The sequence below is a fragment of the Thermobia domestica genome, chromosome 1 (assembly GCF_964235325.1).
Source record: "Thermobia domestica chromosome 1, izTheDome1.hap1.1, whole genome shotgun sequence".
NCBI lineage: Eukaryota > Metazoa > Arthropoda > Insecta > Zygentoma > Lepismatidae > Thermobia > Thermobia domestica.
Genome location: NC_137454.1, coordinates 42,898,539 through 42,921,818, shown reverse-complemented (window position 1 = coordinate 42,921,818; position 23,280 = coordinate 42,898,539). Strand labels below are relative to the sequence as shown.

General features: G+C 35.9%; 1 protein-coding gene across 2 annotated transcripts in view; it reads left to right on the top strand.

Moving 5' to 3' along the window:
- Not10 (CCR4-NOT transcription complex subunit 10) overlaps positions 1 to 4,116 on the top strand; it is a 146,766-nt gene extending 142,650 nt beyond the window's left edge. For both annotated transcript variants that reach the window (XM_081756986.1, XM_081756980.1), the window contains exon 14: positions 2,308 to 4,116. In XM_081756986.1, the coding sequence (XP_081613112.1) occupies positions 2,308 to 2,363 (56 nt within the window). In that variant the 3' untranslated portion in view covers positions 2,364 to 4,116. The remainder of the gene's footprint in view (positions 1 to 2,307) is intronic.
- Positions 4,117 to 23,280: the final 19,164 nt, after the last annotated feature.

Genomic DNA, 23,280 nt, shown 5'->3' with positions numbered 1-23,280 from the left:
CGCAACGTTGTGCCATCGTTATCGTAACTGAAAACTGACTGAGAATACTGACGGAGTGGCGGCTTTCGTATTAAATAGACCGCATGCCACACTACCATTTGGCACCTTCTACTTATGGTCGATTGTGGTGTGAAGGCGCCTGCTCTTTTTGGTTGTGGAAATATTGCAAGACTGATTATTAATTTTTGTACAACACTTCCCTTGGCCCGCCCAGTCCCTAGACCTGAACATTATTAAATATCTGTGGCCAGTTCTAGAGCTCAAACTCCGGGGAAGTAAACCCCTCCATCTCAATGACGGAACTGAGAGCTGCACTGTATGAGGAATTATACTATATTCCCTTGGAAATAATTCATGACTTATATTCCTGTACTCCGTGACGAATCAAAGCTGGTCTCTGTTCTCCAAAGGCTAACGTTGGTCTCACGCCGTATTAAGTAGGTAAGTTGCATTTTCTTGGGGCGTTTCTATTATTTGATAACTATATGTATTTCATTTAGGTACGTTTTAGGTGTTTTATCTCGTGAATTCTATTTAATGAAGTTTGTCATTAGAAACATAGTCCGCAGGGGTTAACGCAAAAATCGGTTGTTCTTCAGTGCCTGTTACTGTATATCTTTATGTTACACATGTGCTTCTTCAACTTCTGAAAATTTTTCCCAGTTAACTGGGATCGGCTTTCCTTACCGTTGTCCTCCACCTGTTTCTGTCTCGTGTCAGTCATATCCGTTGTATATTGTTATTTACAAAATGTTCCCACCTCTATGGTCGGTTTTGCGCTCGTTTTTCATTCATTTCTATGGCATCCACTCGGTGAGCTATATTCCGAAGTTTTTCTTACATGTCCAAACCATCTAGGTCCACTTTCTTGGAGCCTTTCTACTATTGGTCTTACCCTTACTGTTTCCCGGATCAATTCCTTCTTAATTTTGTCCTTCCGCGTCACCTCATACATTCACCACATATCTTCATCTCTCCAACGTGAAACTTCTGTTTCTATCTTTTCTACATTGTCCATTCTGCTCCGTATATGACAGATCTCGTTACTGTTTTGTGGATGATTATACAATACTTCCGTTGTTTATATCTTCTTCAGTTCCTGTATTTTCCTGTAGTATTGAGGATTTGAACTTCAGCCCCCAATTAGGAATAGATATTATTTGTAACGCGAAACTCAAAGAGTACCACGATTTCGTCCGGGGTCTCGACCAATTCTTGGAAGGAAAAACTTCCCCTGAAGATTAGACGGTGCCACGTCCAGTTAAGGATTTCTTTGCACCACAAACTCCAAACTCCTTTTGCCGCGCAATCCAGTGCTTGGCTGAGCGAGAGCAAACGTATGTGATTGGAGACGGCGACTGTTTTGATTGATCACGTATTATAGATTATTTTTTCATTGGAGACGGCAACTGTTCTGATTAATCACATATTATAAATTATTTTTTTCATTGGAGACGGCGACTATTTTGATTGATCACATATTATAGATTATTTTTTCATTGGAGACGGCGACTGTTTTGATTGATCACGTATTATAGATTATTTTTTCATTGGAAATGACGCATCTGGAATGGATATTTCATTGCACCAACGTAATATTTACTACAATTTATACTGTTCAAATACAAAACAAAGGGTAGAATTCCTAGTTCAAATGGCCGCTGGTTCGAGACTATGAGAGTTTATACTGGTTAACATTGTATACCACTACAGCAGGGGTTCACAAACTTTTTTGACTGACGACACGCTTTACTGAGCGCTACTGATCATCTGCTACAATAAAAAGAAAAATTTTGCTGAGGGCACTGACGATAATCTACATGGGTACTTCTAAATTCAAAATTTAACGAAATCGCTTTCTTGCACTTCACTCCAAAACAATAAAGTTTCCAATTTCGTGAAGATCGGGGAGCCCTTAAGTAATTTTCCTCTTAAATTGATGAAGCTAAATCGCTTTATCACGCCTGAAAACAATCTTTCGTGAAAATCGTTAAGATGATTAGAGTATATGGTACATTAAATTGAAGTCTTAAGATAAATCGTCGTGTTAGTTAGGTTCTTGCATTTGTATTTATAATTTATGAAGAGTTGGGACTTAAGGTTTTTTTTTTTTTTTTTTTTTTTTTTGATATAAGAAAAGACATATCTTCAGATATATATGTGCAGACGATTATGGACGTGTTTTCACTCAAATATTATGAATTCATAAATGGTTAGTATATTCATTACTCTGTGATGAACATGGATATGAAGATATAATTTTATAAGGAAAACAATTATTAACTTCCAACAATTATATTATTTCAGGTCATGCTGATGTTTCTCGTCAAATTATCAAGCAACATTGTCCTCAATATAGATGATTCCCATTCTTTTACGAAACTGAAGGAGAGATCAGTGTCAATGATACGCTGTCATAAACTACAATGTTGAAACTCAGGAGCCAAGAACTGCTCTCCAGGTGAGAAGGAAGAAGGACGAAAAGTACCTGAAGAACAATTTATATTTTGTTCCTGCAAGAATGTGCGGTAATAGGTTTAGGAACATAAAAGTATCGGACAGTGTCATTATTATGGTTTTCAACAGCAATAAATTCGTAAGTTTGTGTAAATATGGATAATAAATCAAATTATGTTATTGTATGTTTGTGCCCATTATAGGCTGAGAAAGTGGTGTTATACTGTTCGTTGCCGTATCTTTGAACACACCTAGATGTAATGTATAACCATTTTCAGTATATATTTTCATTCAGAACAATCCTAGCAATGAATTGTTTGTTATACTCTTTACGAATACAAAAGTAATTCTACATTTTTCATTTCCTGTTAAAATTTGTCTTAAAACTCATCTAATGAGTGTTGCGCTTTCATTTCTTTTTTAACTTGTACTGATTATATTGTAATCAGTGCCATATATAAAAAAAAAACTTGTTTATTTTATCAATAATGTGCGTGTTTGGAAAGAAATATATCGTACATTTTCTGTGGGATGTGTACAAACACCAAAAATAAAATCCATTTTAACACGTTGATTGTGATGTGTATAGAATTTCATACACACGGTTGTGCTGTGCAGCGCTGCGTGTATGATTTTTCCATACACAGACAATATATTGTGCTTTTGTCGCTTTTTTTAAGGTGTGTATGCAATTATATAAATATAGCGTAGAAGTCAAAATTTAATGTCCACGGCGCGTATATGCAAAATAATACACAGAGAAAATCATACATTTATGCACCTAAAACAAAGACGAAAACAACGTATTACTGGCAATCTGTTGCCAGTGGCGCACAGATGATAACGGTCAACATTATATAGTGGCAGTCAAGGTGTCAAGCCAACTAAATGTTTGCAATAACAGTGTTTTTTCATTGTCACGCTTACAAAGAAGCCGCACGTTCTGTCAATTGTGAAATATTCTGTCAAAATTCAGATTAACCAAAGCGTATTACCTTCTACTTTACATAGCAATTCTGTACAGCAAATTTTATATATGAACACCAGGCCTTTATGAAGTGAATTTCAAGTAAGATGGCTAACAACTGAAGTTTTTCATGAGCAGATCTATTGGTAGCCTTACAGTATAAGTACAGTATAATATATATTGAATATGTCATTGTAACCCACGTTTCCCTAGATGTCACTTTGGAAACTGATCAGCATTAACTGCCACTTTCCCAGTCTATTTCGGACTTGGTCAATTTTTATAGATGAGAACATACATAGTTATTAAAAAACAAAGTGCAGTTGACGGCCTAAAGAAGTCACTCTGTTGGTGATTGGTGTTTTTGTACTGTATATATATATATATATATATATATATATATATATATATATATATATATATATATATATATATATATATATTAGTGTTTACAATGCGAAGAAAGATGCAAGCGATTCAGTTAATTAACTATAATATTAATTGATCGTAAATGCATTTAATGTAATAATTTATGTTCACGGTGACTCAAAAAACGTTATTTCTTTACAGGGCAAACTGGATTTACCTTATTTATATTAAGTTAATGTAATTAATTTATTAACATACATATTTGTAAATAACTGTAGAGACCATAAAAGCAATTAAATATATACTTTAATATGAAGTACAAAGATCATTACCCTTAATCGTATATAAAATTATTTTACTGAAAAATATTGTGTGGAGGTGATCCATTGATAAAAAATTATAACGTCTGTTATAAAACTGAAAAACAAAAGACAGTCATAATTCAGGTTTTACATAATTATATAATTTGCAGACGTCACCAAATTAACCCCCGTTCGTAGCAGGGCTGATGTGTAATCCTGTCTTGAATTATTTGGTTATATAATACTGCCAATAATGTCCTCAGATTTTCGTTTGGTATATATATATATATATATATATATATATATATATATATATATATATATATATATATATATATATATATATATATTTTTCATGTGTTCTTTGGTCAGATCACATTACTTTGTAAGTTACAGCAATGTATGGGTCAGCAAGGTTTCAGAGTAGCTCGGGGGGAAATTTTCCCCCGGAGTGATTATCCAGCCGTGCTGAATCTAGGTTACACGTGTTATACCAAAAAATTCTAGAATGTTTTCAAATATTATTGCTTTTACCCTGCTGACTTCATTTTTTTTTTTTTTTTCAAAAATTACTCCTTAGTAAAGGAAGAGAACTATACAAAGGTACAATTTAAGGATACTCGAATTGGCAGCAAAACAATCAGTAAATCGCGTGAAGCGGATGGTTAATCATTGGTTTGTTTGTAATTACGATATTTTCCTTTTTCCATCACTTATAACCGTTTTGGATTCGACTTAAAATTATTGTAATTTTCTGAATTGTAGTTATTTTGTTTGTCTGCAACGAAATTATCATATGCATACTGTGATCACCCCTGACTGTGACAGAAATGAAGGGAATTCGTAAGGATCTATGGCATTTTTTTTTCTTTCTCGAATTTGTCTCTGGAAGGTAGTCCCACTTTTTGTGACCAGAACTGTACCATTATTGTATAAAAGTAAGTTTCTATTTCTAAATGGGGCCTCCTAGCAATATTTTCAAGTAGTCAGACATTCAAGACTACCTCCCTGTTCATGAACCACATACATGTAGTGGGTCAATAGGAGTTGACCCACTGCCACGCACCGACCCATTCTGCTCACACGGGAGGGTCCCACAAGCTGTCGCTAAAATCTGATTACTACATAGCACATCTGATAGAGCATCATGAGAAATGAACATGAGCAAAATTTAAGGTGCTATGGACAAGAAGGATAGGAGCTAGGAGGCTTCAAAATTTGAATAGCCAAAAAATTACATCATGGAATTATATACGTTTAAAGTATATATTTCTTGAAAACCGTTCAAGCAATCAAAACAAAAGTTGCTCAATATAATAACAGCAAAATGCCCTATCGAAAACCACAAACAGTGTTCAGGTTCAAGGTGAAGCAGTGTTGCCAACTCAGCATAAAATACTTTATTATAAATAGCACCATATACAAGTGTGCACAAATTTAAAATGCATTATTATCAATAAACATAACACTGAAGTGTAGTGGTACAGTGTTGCACTGTTGGGAGCTACATGTGCTGAAAATTTACAATAGAGAAGTGTGATATGTAGGAACTAGAGACCTGCACGGGCCGAATTTTTCGGCCCGAGCCCAATCCAGCCCGAACGTACCTAGGCCCGGCCCAGCCCGGGCCCGAAAAGTTTTACAAATTTTCGGCCCGAGCCCGGCCCGGCCCGATAAGTTTTTCAAAATTCTTGGCCCAAGCCCGGCCCGGGCCCGATAAATTTTAAAAGTTTTTGGCCCGACCCCGGCCCGATAATTTTTTTTTTAAAATTAGCTCAAGCCCGAATCTTTCTGAAAATTTAGTACTAAATTTGACCTAACCCTCAAACATTTTCTAAACTTTGGTTCACAACCTGACGCTTGCCTTCCGAATTGTACCATTGCCTCCTAAAACTTTCCCTGTCATCGAGAGAACAAAAACTCCATTCCCTGTAACAAAAATCTAACTTAATTGATTTTTAGCATAAAGTGAAGATGGCAATATTGTTTAGCGACAGGCAAAACATTCCGACCCCTTCTTTTTATATTTTGAGTTCAGTGAAGGTCAAGGTCAGAGCTCAATTTACCGCATAATGCCTGCAATCCTCTATAGTGAAATTGGAGCCGCTAAGCAACACAAACTGTAAATAGCTATTGCATTCTTTGTAACATTTTTCACGGACATACTTCTTCAACGTTTGGCTTTATTCCAATTATCGTTTAACGAAAGTCAATAATTATTAAAGAATTGCAATTGATCGGCCCCAGCCCGGCCCGACCTGAAGAGAAATCACTGTCGTCCAGCCCAAGCCCGGCCCGGCCCAAAGAAATAACAGTGTCGGCCCGCCCAAGCCCGGCCCAGCCCAAAGAAATAACAGAGTCGGCCCGCGGGCTGGGCCCGGCCCGTGCAGGTCTCTAGTAGGAACAAAGGGTAATAAAGGAATACATTAGAAAAAAGTGAGGATTTTGCAATATACTTCTGTAGCCCCGATGAATAAGCAGACAACTCGCGAAAACAAAATGATACACGCGAGGAAAGAAACATGTTTTCTAATTCTGTAAACTGGTTCTCCAGGTTATCTTATCAATATTTGGAAGAGTATTTTCCTGGTTGGTGTCTTTAATGTTAAGTGACATATTCTTTTAGTTCCTCTCATACATACCATATGATTATGTTTGTACACTGTAATATTACCATATTCACATTGGAAATATAATTATTTTGTTACTACCTTCATTTCGTTTTTAGTCGGACCGGATAGTGGTGTGGTCTAGAAGGCTAGACAACCGACATATTAGACATCGGGGTTCCAATCCCGCCTCGGACATGTTTTTGTTTTTGTTGTACTTTTCAACTTACATTTCATTGTTATCTTTCTCTTTCATAGTGATTCGGATCCCACTTTGCACTCATACAGCTTCGGAGCTGATACAAGACGTAAAAATGACATCATTCAATTTCGTTTTTCAAATGCATCAATATTTTGAGACACTGCTGATATTTTGCTATGTTATACTATCTGTGTTATGCATTTGAAGTAAATTCATAGTATGAGACCCATATTCCTTTATTACCGTCTGTTGCCACATATCAGACTTCTTCATTGTACATTTTCAGTACTCGTAGCTCCAATACTGTGCAACACTGTACCACTACACTTCACTGTTATGTTTAGTGATAATTGTGCATTTTAAAACTGTGCACACTTGTATATGATGCTATTTCAAACAAAATATTTTTATGCTGAGTTGGCGACACTGCTTCACCTATGGCAACACTGTTTATGGTTTCCGATAGGACATTTTGTTCTCATTATATTGTGCAATTTTTGTTTTGATTGCTTTGACGGTTTTCAAGATATTTACTTTAAACGTACATAATTCCATGATATAATTCTTTAAATATTCAAATTTTGAAGTCCAGTAGCTCCTATCCTTCTAGTCAATAGCACTTTAAATTTTGCTCATGTTCATTTCTCATGATCCTCTTATCAGATGTGCTATGTGGCAATTAGATTTTAGCGACAACTTGTGGGGTCAGTGCATTGTAGGCAGCATCTTCTGAACACTAGTGAATTTGTCTACGCTTTACTCTCAAGGCCTCAATTTTTCTTCCTTTTCCATTTGTTTCTATTTACTTACCTTAGATGCAGGGGCGGATCCAGGACCGACTTCTGGGGGGGGGGGCGGTGGGTTGTCATACTGCTACTTTCAAGGGCACCAAACTTTGGAATGGGTTTTATTTATATGTATAAAATAAGAAAGTTTTCCTCTTCTGGGGGGGGCGATCGCCCCCCCCCCCTGAATCCGCCCCTGCTTAGATGAATATGTCTTAAGTGAGAAAAGATCTTCAGGCTCTTTTGGATATTGTTATTTGTAATTGTAATAATAGCAATAGAACTTATGACTTGGTTTTTGAGACACACAGCCCGAGAGTTTTTAGAGGAGGTAACTACTAGAAAAATACATTTTTGAATCACTTGTAATATATGATCATCATATAACAAATGAATGTAACTGTGTGCGCGTAATCATCACGGCCAAATTGTAAAGCCAAAGAAAATTACTTTTGGTACATAGTTAGGCCTTAATCTAAACTGGGACGTTATCATATCGCTTTCATTATAAAACATATCTTAAAGAAATAGTGGGAGTCTTGAGTTTTTGCGAAACCGTTCAACTTAGGGAGCTGAAATTCAGTATATTAAGGGTCTTCACTACAGCGAAATTAAACTACCGCTAATTTTATTTTTCTGTAATATTTTCAAAACAGAAGTATTCGAAAAGTAGAAACGTAGTGCACTGCACAATATTATTTTGCATGTGGTACCGTTATCACAACTCACCTATCTGCTTTCGATTTGCAACTGCAGTTAGATTTAGCATTTTTTGCTGGTTCTGTAAATAGTGGCATACCAGAAGCAGATTGGTGAATTGTGATAAAGGTATCATATGCAAAATCGTATTGTCTAGTTTACTACATTTCTGCTTTTCGAATATTTTTATTTGGTTTGAAGATGTTACAGAAAAACTCTAAAATTAGCGGTAGTTAGTTTCGCTGTAGTGAAGACCCTTAACTCTTTATTAAAAATAATGTGTACCAGCATTTTTTTTAAAATTATCTTTTATGGGGGGAGGGACTTTCTATATATGGGAAATTGGTAGTAGGTTGATTTGTAAAAATAATCGAAAATGATCGATGTTAGTTGAGAAACAAAAAATACAGTGCTTCGCATTATATATCCACTGCTTTCTGTTATAATTGCTGAAGCTTGTGTTTACTATATGGAGTATTCAGAGCACAAGGAAATCAAGCCATCAAGTTGTGTGAAAAACAGACATAAAATTTGTACTGTAAGCTTAATTACATGGAAATTTCAAGTTTGTACGGTACGCTTAATTATATGGAAAATTTTAGTTTCCTTTACGTTGATCTACTTTTCCCATGATTTGGGACTTCCAAATTTCATCCTTTTTTTCCACTGGAAAGTATCTTTAATTCAACAAGAAAATATATATGATAATTGAATTAATCGTAATTTGGCCCGTGACAAACACTTTATCATTTTATTTCGTAAAAGTCAGATCCACCGTTATTGTAACAGAGCAGTGCTTGAGCGATTGACCGTAGAAATCACCGCCTTCTCGATTCACTTACCTGGCTGTTCATTCTTTTCAAAAACCATTGCCTCCCGCGTGAACGCTTGTTTTCTAATTTCGACGCTAGAGTGCAGCACGTACTGCTCATTTTTTCTGAGTAAATCTTTATGGTTTGCATAGGAATGACCACACTTTTCCAATAGTTTAGAAAAGAAAATGGTCTTATATTGTTGGGTATTATTCTGCAAAGCAAGAAAAGGCAAGTTGGAATACAATGGAGCGTTATTTCATGAAATACCGACCGATAATGAACTATGTAAGAAAATTAATAGGGGTATACATGAGGGATACTAGATTTTCCGTTTTTTTCTCAAGCCTTTGGCAGTTGCATATTGACTCTCTAAGTCAATAAACTAACTGTATACTCCACAGTTGATGAGTTGAACAATGAGGTATATTGGCGAGGAGTTATAAAATGAAAAAGATCTCCAGTATTAGACTTCCAAACTATAATATAAGTGTTGGCAGTCTTTTAGAACGGCTATGTCCTTCGGTTGACAGGTATCAGAGCAAAAACGGCAAGAGCTATCGACATGCAGTTTTCCGGGATCGATTCAGTGTCCCAGGAATATCTTCCATCTCCTTGGACTACCTTCTGCTTAAGCCGGAATTGGTTGAAATCGACCACTTCCGGTTTCAACAGTAAAGCTTATAACTCAAAACGGTGATAGCTAGCCACAAACTGTTTTCGGAAATTGATTCATGGTCTCAGGGAAATAACCCATGTGCACCCCTATATTAGTAAAACTGGAAGCAGGGGCAGATCCAAGACCGACTTCTGGGGGGGGGCGGTGGGTTGTCATACTGCTACTTTTAAGGGCTCCAAACTTTGGGATGGGCTTTATTTATATATGTATAAAGTAAGAAAGATTGCTCTTCTGGGGGGATGCGATCGCCCCCCCCCCCGCCCCTGACTGGAAGTTGAAGAAATTCAGTACTACGTCCAGTTTCAATGTTGATTTTCATACAGCAAAACCGGTAAGAGATTTTGCGAAAGGTTTCTCAGTAATCGATTCAGTCCCAAGAATGTACTCCATGTCTTCAATATAGTATTCAATTTGCATAGCTTGGAAGTCTACTGTAGTTTCACTGTCTGAAACGATACTCACTTGTATATTTTGGATATTGTTGCTCTCGAGATCATCATAAGAAGCTATTGCTATATTGTGAGACAGCTTTGTCATCTCGTTTCTCATAGACAGTTGCTCTTTCGTATCGTGGGCAACACTAAATTTAATATTAAACAATGTATTTGGTCTAGGAATTAATTCGTGCGGGTGGACAAGAGATGGCGCAACGAACGGAGCGTCCCACAGTTCCGTGTATCCACACATGTGTTGCAAACCCCTGTCATCGCGTATCGTTCGTAGTATAGGGCAGTGGATTAAAGCGTCAACAACACCAGTTTGTAGTTAAGTGAACATGGCGCAATTTGTGCCTGATAAAGTGTTTTTGCGGGGTGTCCTGCTGCATTACTTTAACATGCAGAAAAGTGCGACTGAAAGTCATCGTATTTTGGTGGAAGTGTATGGTGACCATGCTCTAGCTGAGCGAACGTGTCAGAAGTGGTTTGCACGGTTTAGAAGTGATGATTTCGGCTTGGCAGACCAAGAGCGAGCTGGACAGCCAAAAAAATTTTAAGACGAAGAATTGACAGCATTGCTCGAGCAGGATTCGTGTCAAACGCAGGAACAACTTGCAGCAGCATTAGGCGTTGATCAAACAACAGTCTCCAAACGCTTGAAAGCCATGGGAATGATTCAAAAGATGTCACATTGGGTTCCACATGAATTGAAAGACAGAGACGTTGAAAGACGAAAAACCATTTGCGAATTGCTGCTTCAACGACAGAGCAGAAAGGGGTTTCTGCATCGAATTATTACGGGTGATGAGAAGTGGATCCATTACGAGAACCCTAAACGAAAAAAGGCCTGGGTGAAACCAGGTGAACCAGGTCCATCACAACCAAAACGAGATATTCACTGTGCAAAGGTTATGCTGTGCATATGGTGGGATATGAAAGGTGTGGTGTACTATGAGCTGCTGCAACCGGGTGAAACTATGAATGGAGAACGTTATCGACGACAATTAATGCGTTTGAAGCAAGCTCTGGCCAGAACACGACCAGAATGGGAGAACAGACATGATAAACTTATTGTTCAACATGATAACGCTCGCCCACATGTCGCAAAACCGGTCAAAACCTATTTAGAAAATGTCGGATGGGAAGTTTTACCCCACCCGCCGTATTCACCAGACGTTGCTCCTTCGGACTACTACTTGTTCGATTGCATGAACAACGATTTGATTGGACAGCGGTTTATTTCTTCAGAAGATATCGAAACATGGGTCTCTGACTGGATCGCTTCCAAGGATGAGGACTTCTTTCGCCACGGAATCCGTACATTGCCTGACAGATGGGCGAAAGTGCTGGCTAGCGATGGACAATATTTTTCTTAAGGTATTTATGTATTTTGTGTTTGTACTACAGCTTCAATGTGTGCGTACCAACCGCACGAATTAATTCCTAGACCAAATACAATTTAGCTTAGAATAACAACAATCTATATTACATGTTGTGGTGTGGTTTGCGATAGCCCAAAGTCTGGAAAGTGTATTAGAAAAGGTACAATTATTTGTGTTTAACATTTGTATTAGTAATGACTAGTGTTCGGGTTTAAACTTCCTTATTATATATAGGGTGGCCCAAAAGTAGGTATACAGTAACTTACTGATCAACCCATTGCTTTTTATATCATTTCTTATTGCTATCCATAAGGTAGACTTAGTTTCTTTATTATTTATTCTTAATGTCTTTGTACTTATATCTTAAGCTCGGAACAGCCGAAGCAAATAAACCTATAAGCTAGAATGATATACCTGATCGATGCAGGGGTGTAGGCGTATACCTACTTTTGAGCCACCCTGTATAATTACATTTTATTTTTTCAATGACTACCGCATATTATATCCTTTACGCAAACCATTTAGATTTCTTTACATTCTTTCTATTAACATGTATTGTATACGTACAAATGTCAAACTGCAACGCTACAGGATTGACTGTCAAACGGTAGGATGCCATGGTAGAACCTGCCATCTAGTGGCGAATTCGTGATGAAAGGAACACGCATTTTTTGGCTGATTGAGCAGGCAGGTAGAGGGAGCGGACGCATGTAGAAGGCAGTGGTAGAAATTTAAGCTCCGATTGGTGAGAATTTCAGTCTTCTTTTATTACTCTCTCAGTAGAGTAGAGGGCGTGGATCATGGGTCAGAGTTGATGATGATGGGTCCGTAGGTCACAGTAGGTGAAAGTGGTTCGTGGTGGGTCGTTTTTATCGACCCACGCCATCTTTGATGAAGGATAGGGGGATCCATCACAGTGAAAACGGGCCCAAAACTAACTCGAACAAAACCGCAAGCCAGAGCCCGGATAGAATGTTATAAAACAGATTGAACAGGAACATACAACATATGCCTCAAAACCTAAAAACAAGGCACTGCTGGGGTTGTTACGTGAGGCATGGGCTATTTCAAATAATAACGCAATGTCTGACAATATGAAGGTCCTTCATGCCACAAAAGGGAAAGTTTCACCATGTCTGTGTATGGGACTAGAAATTAAGGAGCTGGAATGGAAAATATTAGAGAAACTATACAAACTGATTCGTTGCAGGAGATAATGTATTGGACACGTTAATCCTTCGACTTAAGGCAATCCTTGATACATTTACTTATCTATCCTTTATTTACATATATCTATTTGTAATACAGAAACATCTGTCTGTGAGTAACGCTTATTCCTAATGGTTAACAACCGCCGTTCCGCTACGTTTGCTGCCTGCCTACCTTTATTTAAAAATGGATAGTGATTATGCTGAGCAAGAACGTACTTTGTTTCGTAGATAAGGGCCTATTAAATGCAAACAAGGTTGCAATTACTTATATAAAATCCCCAAGTACGAGGGAGAATCACTAACTAAGGCTATTTCAGGACTTTTTTTTTTTTTTTTTTGTCTGTTATAGAGGAGTGTGTGGTACTTTAATACATAGAGTTGACAATTGTGCAGTTTCAGCCACCTACGGCGGTAGTTCTAAGTAAACAAATAGCGACTCATTTCAAAAACTGGTCTCGCAAAGAAGTCCGCTGAGTTATTAGATTTCCGTAGGCGAAACATTTCAACGGCAGCTGGTAGAGGTTTACGGAGAGACTAATGTGTTCGTCAGCTTGCCGGAGAATGATGTCGAAAGTTTGCGGCTGACAGTGAAAACGTCACCGACGAGAAGCGCAGTGGCCGAGCCCAGAAGACTACCACCCTGTTGAAGTAGTTACGCTAGGATATCATCGACCACCCTGCCTACAGCCCCCGAATCTCGCTTCAAGCGACTTATACCTGCTCCCGCTATTGAAGCAGAAGGCCATCGCTTCGCTTCAGAGTAGGTGAAACACTTCGTGACAACGTAGCTGAACACGCAAGAACAGGATTTTTTACCACGAGGAATTCATCCCATGATGCGACAAGTGACTCAATTGATATGGAGACTATGTCGAAAAATAACTTAATGCTGGCTGTAATGGTTGTATGAAATAATATATACAGTTTCATTGCAGACGTTGTAACCTTACTTTCTGAACATCCCTCGTATTTATTCCATGTCAAGCCCAATATATTAACTAAGCAACATGAACATGGTATATAAACTACAGATGTTACCGTTTACCGTTAAGACAGCATAATTTAACATACTCTACCGCCAACCCACATGAAGCATATACTGCCATTAACTGATTGTAACCATGTTTATACAGGGTGTTTCGAAACAACACCGACAACGCTTGGGAGGTGATTCCTGACACCAAGATAAGACAAAAAGTATAGACCAACCTGGGTGCACAAATGTTTCCTTTCGGAGTTATAGGCTGCCGAAAACGTGAAAAAATGAATTTGAAAAGTCCATAGCTCCAATACTATGGACCTACCGTAGTCAAGACTTCACTTAGGAACTTACATAGTTCGGGTACGGGTATATAATTTGAAGTTCTCATCAACTACCTCTATAAAAATTGTTGCAGAAGTAGCACAGGATTCTGAAACATGCATATTTGGATAGGGCACTTACTAGTTCCTAAGTGAAGTCTTGACCCGACTACGGTAGATCCCATAGTATTGGAGCTATGGACCTTTAAAGTTCATTTTTTCAAGTTTTCGGCAGCCTGTAACTTCGAAAGGAAGCATTTGTGCACCCAGGTTGGTCCATACGTTTTGTTTTATCTTGGTGTCAGGAATCACTTCCCAAACGTTGTCGGTGTTCTTCTGAAACACCCTGTACATGAGCATTAATATTTTGTGTAACTGCAAGTTACTTGAGCAAACTAAAAATAAATAAATAAATAAATAATCTAAACTTTTAATTCAGCACGATTTTAACCTATCTTCCAGCGAGCAGAAGGGTTGGTGGGATCAACAAGTTCATTTAATAAAATAACAACAAGGGCGTAACGTCAATGGCAGCTGTAAAAGCGCCACTTCCCTTGAATCAACAAAATGCGTCACGCAGAATATTACGAATAATACATTAGATGTAATATATCCCGCTAAATACAAAACTACGCTATGCTATTGATAAATAGGTTCATTCAAAATAAATTATAGCCTTTCTATTTCAAGTGTGCCTCGGAAAATATGTGAAACGTACTTCGGCTTCATCCCCGCAGGGCTCTTACCTTTGTTTAGGGAAAAGTAGTTAATGACCTCGGCTGTGTTGCCAATTTGTTATTCAGCCGTTTGGTCTTGACGAGTGAAGATCGTAGGCTACTTAGAATGGCTCACAAGACAGTGCACAGCGGAGTCCGTGAAATAATTCATTGTAGCAACGCTTTCGTATCCAACAAGAGCTCCGCCAGAGCAACTTGTCCTTCCTCTCTCGAAGGAGGTACGGGAAAACACATCGACAGCAGCGCTAGCAGGGGTACACTTGAAATAGAAAGGCTTTAGTGTTGCTGTAAATTCAAAAACACAGATTCATTCACAAAAGAACATTTTTATTTCACATCAAATTGCACAATTCGTTTACATTTTTCTTTCATTTTCTTTTCAGTACAGTAGCAGCAAATATTTACAGTAAAATCATCATATGATCCTTGTTTTTTAATATTTTTATTTGATCAACGTTTTTTAGTGACGGGTTTAGAACCTACAACAAGATTACATTCTCTTTTCTTTCTTTCTTTGAGTATGAAATGCACAAATGTGATTAAGTGATCAAAACTTTTTTTTTTTTATTAGTAATTCCACACCAAAATGTAATTTGCTGCTCTTTTTTTTAAAAAAAAAAAAAAAAAAAAACTTCAAACTGGTTTCACCCCGAAAACAATAAAGCAAATAGTGCCTTTGATATTTTACTGGAATAAACAATTATACATTTCTCAATGTAAATGTAATGTGTCCGCACCTGCAGACTTTTTTTTAAATCTTGGTAACTTTGTTCAGAAAATATTTTGTCGCGAAAATATTAAATACATATAGAATACTATTATGATAGTACACAAACAATGGTCAGTCAGTCTTGTTTAAATCCCTGATTAAAAAATGTCAGTCTTTTGATTAACACAACTCATAAGAACACTTACACCACAAAGGTAAACACATATCATCTGCTGTATTTCTTTCAGTGCCCATAGCTGAAAGTGCATGGCTTTTTACAATTAAACATGTATATGATGGAATTGTATCTATTAAGCCCTTTCCTGACTTTGAACTACTTGCAGCGTCGTAACCGAGATTGAGTCTTACATGCTCTTGTTGTCCACCTGGCAATATTTTGTTTTACCGTGCAATTAAGAAAGTTTTTGTTTAAAAAAATAAAAGAAAATCAACAGAATATTACTGCAAAGATTACGATGTATCAACTTAGAATTTTTTTTCCCCTCTAAATTTGGAGTAAAAACTTTAACGGAAACCAATTTTTAGGAATTTTTTTTTATTTATTTATTTTTTCCTATGTCAAATTTCGTTGTACAATTTTAGGTTTCGGCTCACTCTGGCTAAAAGAGTTATATACACGTTTTATCTCATCCTTTGTTCTCCCTTGCACATCCAAACTTAGTTTTCAACGTAGGTCTGAAATAGCATTTGTACTTTCAAGAGCCTTTGATAAAATTTAATATAAATTGACAGAAATTTCCTTTCCTAGTTGACTTCTTTGAAAGATTGTTCAAAGGACAGTACAAAAAGGAACCACTAAATGTGGACAGTGTTAACTACTACTTTAGAAAGTTGTTTACAAAGTTAACTGCCACAGACAGGAACCGCATTGCAGTAAACGACAATATAAGCTCCATGAAATATGAAATACATTCTTAGAAGAGCTGCTGCATTTGGATTTAAAGTAATCTAACATTTAAAATTACGTGTAAAGTCTTGTAGCAAAAGATACACCTATATATCATTGCTGCATTAATGGATAAAATTCATCGGAATGAATTTGAAAAGTTTCAGTAAACACCCACAAGAACACAGGCGATAATGGAATCCAGAACTACTGTGGAAAGTAAACGCCACTATACGGATGAGAACTCAAAATAAATCGATCAAACTTTAGATATGCTATAGACAGCCATAATCAAAGACATTACGAATGCTATGGATAATCAAAATCAGCTATGGATAGTCAAAAAAATAAATTAATTAATTAATAAAACTAGAATTTAGATTCCAAAGTCTATGGTAATGTAGAAAACTGAAAAAGCCCACATTTATATTTATATAAAGCACATTTATATAAAGCAAGGTGTAAAACTTTAACGTTGTTGAATACCCGCGCCACTTGATTTTTTAGCCCATGGATTTAAATGGGGATATTTTCTTTTGATTTCTTGAAATTAGTTACTTGGAGAAATCAATGTTTTCTATCTATAATGTTAATATTTAATAAATTTAATTTAAGAAGTAGTAAATTTATTATGTATAAAGTAATTTTGAAAAACATAGGGGCTAAAATTGAAAGAAAGGAAACGAAGATACCGTTTGTACTGAATACCATTAAATATACTGTTGAATATGCAACATGGAAATTTTACAAAAATGTGTCCCTTTCATGCGAGTTTCGAACTATTTCATCTTGGATTTCTACGTTAATATCTTCTTATTCATTTGTATAAATAAATAAAAAAAAAAAAAGTACTTTTATATTTAAATGAGTTATTTTGTACAGAGACGTCGCATCAAAAATTGCTCTTATAACCAAAAATCTATGGATACAGTTTATGTTACAGTTGTCGGGCATTAAATTTCATGGAAAGTCATGCAAATAGCTGGAGTTTAAAAAAAAAATAATAAAATTTCACTTTGGATCGTAGTCCGTCTGATAAATTTGCGAACAGTAGTTACAGATTATGGTGCGAGTCTACGTAAAAATTACATAACTTAATACCACCCAACAAATTACTTGGACATACAATCGTGGACATACATAGTTAAAAAACGGTTTTCTCTTTTTTCTTTAATTACAGAACTATGTTACTCAGTAAGATTTTATTAAGTATCAAAGGGTCTTTCCTTTAAAAAAATTAGTCACATATAAAATACTGTTTTCACATCATAGTATTAGGACTGTATTTCCCATTAGGCTGACTGGGCCCGTGCCTAGAGCGCAATTTTTTTTAAGGGCGCGAAATTTTATTTATATATCTTTTTAGTTAAAAATTTTGAAAGACTAAGCAAAATGAAGCAAGTATCTTAAAGTTCGATAGAAGAGCCGTTCATTTCGAATCTATGCAGTAATAAATACAAACGGTCTTCTATATTACCATAGAAGCGTCCCGAATTACGCAATAACGACACACCACATTTTTCTTTCTCTGCCAGGCATGGTTTCCACGGCGCTTCAATTAATTTGCGAACAAATGGATGGAGAAGAAGGGAAGAGGAGGCGATTGATTTGTTGTGGAAGGGGCAAAGGCAAAAGTGCCTAGGAGCGCAGAAATGCGGCCCTGCATAGTATACAAATTTAATTAAACTATTTCAAAGTTTTATCATTGATCCGCACGCTTATCTTCTCTGATGACTGATACAATCGCTAGCAAAACTGAGTACACGTGCCTTTCATGTTCCTTTATCGTTGTCTGGAACGAACTGACCGCTTGGAATACACTTTACAACATTGTATAGTTCTACGTCAATAGATAACTGAATTAAAATTGGCCGAACTCGTTATGAAACTACAAAAAGAGGAACTGCATGGTTTCTATAGCCTACTCATTACTATGGTTACTGTACATACATATAGACTTTTAGATATCAATTCCAGCTATGGGCACGTTATATGAATATAATATGCAGTAAACACGTCTACACTTCCCTGAGTATCATAAGAGAATAAACAATATTTAAAAAAGGGGGGAAAAAAGTATTACACTCATCACAAGAATTACAAAACATTCATGCAAAGACATAGGACAAGTTTCCAAGCTAAAAAACACTACTAAACTAAAGGGCATACTACATCCAATGTAGTGTATTCTGTATAATTAACACTCCACGCATTTACACCTTTCTTTTCCAAGAAACCTACATCTATAGAAAAACACTATATTGCGTAATATTATTACTGGAATAAAAATTAAACGTACAGTAAATATACATTTATTTGTATATTATTATTTAGTGACAAATATTCTTCTCTTTTATATATATAAAAAAAAATCTTGAAGGAACTACGTACCATTTACTCTTATTATACAAATTCTAACATCAGAAATAGATTATACGAACAGTAGAACACGATACTACAAGGTTGGAAGCAAACTATGGTCCGCTACCAACAGCCTCTTTTAAGAGGAACTTTGTTTACTTGTAATCTAAATAAATAATTATATATATATATAAATTTTTGATATACCTATGAGGTTGTTCTTTTGAATTTTAATATTTTAATAATCTTTAGCTGTCATTGTTGGACAGTAATTTTTTTTTAAAGGTTAAACCAACGACATTAATTAGTAAGCTCTTTGTGTCCTGGACATTGGAGGTACCTTGAAAGTGAAGTTTAGTTATAACCACCAATCGTGAATTACTGAAAAATCTATAATAACAATACCTCTATTTTAAATTACATTGTTAATATGGAACCTCTTTCACTAAAAAGCAAAATCCTCAAGAGTCATGTAACATTCGCTTTATACAGGGTTAGCATAAATGATTCATTCGTTTTAAAAAAAGGCTGTGTTTTCAAAAGGATTACACGTACACACATGAAATATATATGAAAAGGACTACAAATCTTTTCAATCGGGTCGTGGCAGTACGAGGTTAGTACCTGTCGAAAATCGAGGGAAAGCCAGAAAAGACGTCGAGTATCGTCTGGACGTGTCGTGTCACCAAAGGGGCACATATTGGTGAACATTTGTAGAGGGTGTTTAAACTTCGTGAGTGTGTGGTTCTTTTCATTTAGTATTACAACGCAATGGACACATTTTCAATACAAAAACAGAACTCGGTAACAAGTATACAGGATGCTTTGGGATGAATATTAGTGTAGTCTCAGTGCATAACTGATGCATGCATATTGTTAGGGGAAAAAAAAGTCACCATCCTTATTTTACACCGAGACAGTTTCCGAGGATGTGACCACCTTCTTCGATCAGCGAATCTTCGTGTCACATTCTTAGTTCATAAGTTGGTTTCTTAACATCAGTTGTGAATTCCGATTGTATCTTGCTGAATGTGATACAATCGGAACGGTTTCCTTATCTTGAATAGTACAAAGTTTTCGCATTCAGCAGGATAGCAACCGGAATTCCACCTGAAATGAAAAAAGCGATTTACCAATTAGGGATGTGAATAATATTTGCACGAAGATTCGCTGGTCGAAGAAGATGGAAGCATCCACCGAAACTACCTCAGCACAAAATGAAGACGATGGGCCAATAGGTAAACAATCTTTTCCGTAATATTAACATAATTACTTACAACTAATCATCGCTGATAATAACTCACAACTATATATTTCCAAAGAAATGCGTGTAAGATAACCGTTATTGGCCTTCTGTGTGGATTCCTTTGAAAGTTGGCGAAATAATACAAAGAGCTTGGGGTATACGGTAAAACAGATAGCGGGACACAAACATTCAGCTGTGTCTGAGCAATCAAATTTCGGTAAATTGTATTGGTTGATCCTGTCCCTTTAACTATATCGTATACGTGACAAAGCTGATCTTTCCATATTATATATATTCACAAATGAAAAAAATATCCTTTCTAGATTTTGTTTAGATAGTGATAAATAATAATATACTATACTCCCATTAATGGCATATTGACATATTGTTAGTCTTCCAGAAAAAAAAAAACAAAATCCTTAAGTTATGCATAGGATTGGAGCTTTTATCATAAGTTTAAAATACTTCTCCAAGACAAAAAAAAATAAAAAGTAATATTAATAAGGGTTAATCACCAAGATTTATCAATTTTAAATACCTTTCGGTCTATAACAGGGTGTCTACTGGAATACCAGAAAGTAAATTCATGACTTTTTTCATGACTTTTCATGACCTTTTTGTTCAAATTTTCATGACCATGGCGATAAAAATTTACCATTAGTAATACTAAACCCTTACCATCAGTGGTGCATCGGAACTATGCGGGTTGCTAGTCTTAAATATCACTTATTGTGAATCTTAAGGAAGACAGTAAAGTACCAGTTAGCCAGCACTAACTGGTGGGGAAAATTCTCACAATTACTGACCTGATACAACTGTTTCAGTACATGCAGTACGAGGTATAAAAGTATGAAGTATAAAAATATACTCTGAGATTTCAGATTTTCATGACCAGTTGGGTAAATATAGGACTTTTTCATGACTTTCATGACCACTACGCAAAATATATGACCTTTTCATGACTTTCATGACCAGTAGACACCCTGTATAACAATAATTTAAACTTATCTTAATGTGGTTTCGTAGCAATATTTCAACTGCTGAGATCTAATCATTGTTGCAAGTGTTTCATAATGCACAAATATATTTACCAATTAACAGAGTTACTCAAGCACAGTTGGGTTTTTTGAATGTGATCATCACATGATCAACTAGAAACACATTTACATTTGACAAGACGCCTTATTGGTTTACAATAATCGCTTTTTGCGATAACTAAAATGGCCGCACGTTATAGTGCTTTACAGTGAATATGTAAGCAGAATGGAAAACGTCTTTTCTGTTTACCTAATAGTATAATAAATATTTTCGATGTGTAAACGCTTGCATATTAATTTATCAGTAATAAAACATTTAATTACAGAAGTTAATTAGTACTGATGCAGGAATAACTTTATTTTTACATTTACACACAAACAAAAGAAGTTCTAAATTTCTACATACTGATTTTTTAATTTAACAAGTAAAATAATTCGAACCTTTTTTTCCCTCTCCTAGTATTGGCTCAGAAAATAAGTGCTCGTTCTCAGCAGTTGAAATATTGTTGTAAAACGACAGCTTTTTTTATTTATTTATTTATTTTAAGTGTTTTCAAATCAAAAATGTGCGCTTTGCATTGTATTGCCTTTGTTCGTTCGAACTTTAGCGAAGAAGCTCTGATCACTGTTGCTTTATCTGGTTTTACCAGTACGACAATTTCAGGGTTAAAATTACTCTGATCAGATTAATACCCATCTTTTATCTGAACTGAATTTATGTAGTTCTTGAAACACTAATTAACTGCGGTTCCACATTAACAAACACGCATTTTACAGTAATTCACATCACATTAATACTATAAGAGAATAGTGACGTGTCGATATATATATATTACTTTTTTTTGAAAACTTTTCTCACTGGAATAGTTCACAGCTCGATTCTCCAGGAAATCGGACACCATTTTACAATCTGCATATCCTAGTAATAATAATAGTAGTAGTAGTAGTAATAATGAAAGTAGTTCGTTTTCAAGATTTGTAAAATACTGAACGAAGAAAGGGTAGTTATTAAATGTAATAGCGTAGCATAGACAAGGAAACCACGCAATAACTGAATTAAATATGTTTGTGTACCAATAATGCAATTCAAATTAGTTTTATAGTTAGATAAATCCTTGTTGCAGTCTGAGTACATCCCGAATAGAACAATTACTTATGTTCTGTAATTTCGTTGCATATCGTTGCTTCTCTAGCTCAACGCCAGACTAGTAAAATGTGATTTTGGACCATGTTCCTTTGACAATAATAATTTGTATCCAAATATTTAAACATAATATAACATTTAAATACGATGCATCATTCATCATCAAAACTTAACTTCAGTAATAAATATCCTGTGTTACAGGAATAAAAGAAAACCTTAAAACATTTTTGTCTCAAGTTTTCAATTAATATTAAACCAGCGTTATCGATATACTATCAATTATAACTGATTTGTTCATTGTGATACAAGTGTATGCTACGCGCTTAAAAGCTAGATATTGTGGTTTGAGAAAACCTTGTTCTGCTAGTTAAACCTGATGCAAGTAAAAATAGAAATTAAGTTTCTCTCTCTCTCTCTCTCTCTCTCTCTCTCTCTCTCTCTCTCCTCTCTCTCTCTCTCTCTCTCTCTCTCTCTCTCTCTCTCTCTCTCTCTCTCCTCTCTCTCTCTCTCTCTCTCTCTCTCTCCTCTCTCTCTCTCTCTCTCTCTCTCTCTCTCTCTCTCTCTCTCTCTCTCTCTCTCTCTCTCTCTCTCTCTCTCTCTCTCTCTCTCTCTCTCTCTCTCTCTCTCTCTCTCTCTCTCTCTCTGAATATAAAGCTGAACATAATTGTTACTGAATATCAAAACTCCCTTTTTAGAGGTCTAAAAATTGATTGAAATTTAAGACTTGTATAGATTATTACCTTATGAAACTTAATACACCACAGTTAAATATTAATTAGAAGCGCATTACAAAATACTCTAGAGCGAAGAATATATATATATATATATATCGGACACGCCACTAATACTCCATACCAATAATTTTCAACTGAAACTTCCTCTAAATGTTCTTATTTAATCACTACTGTAAAATACTTATTACCACC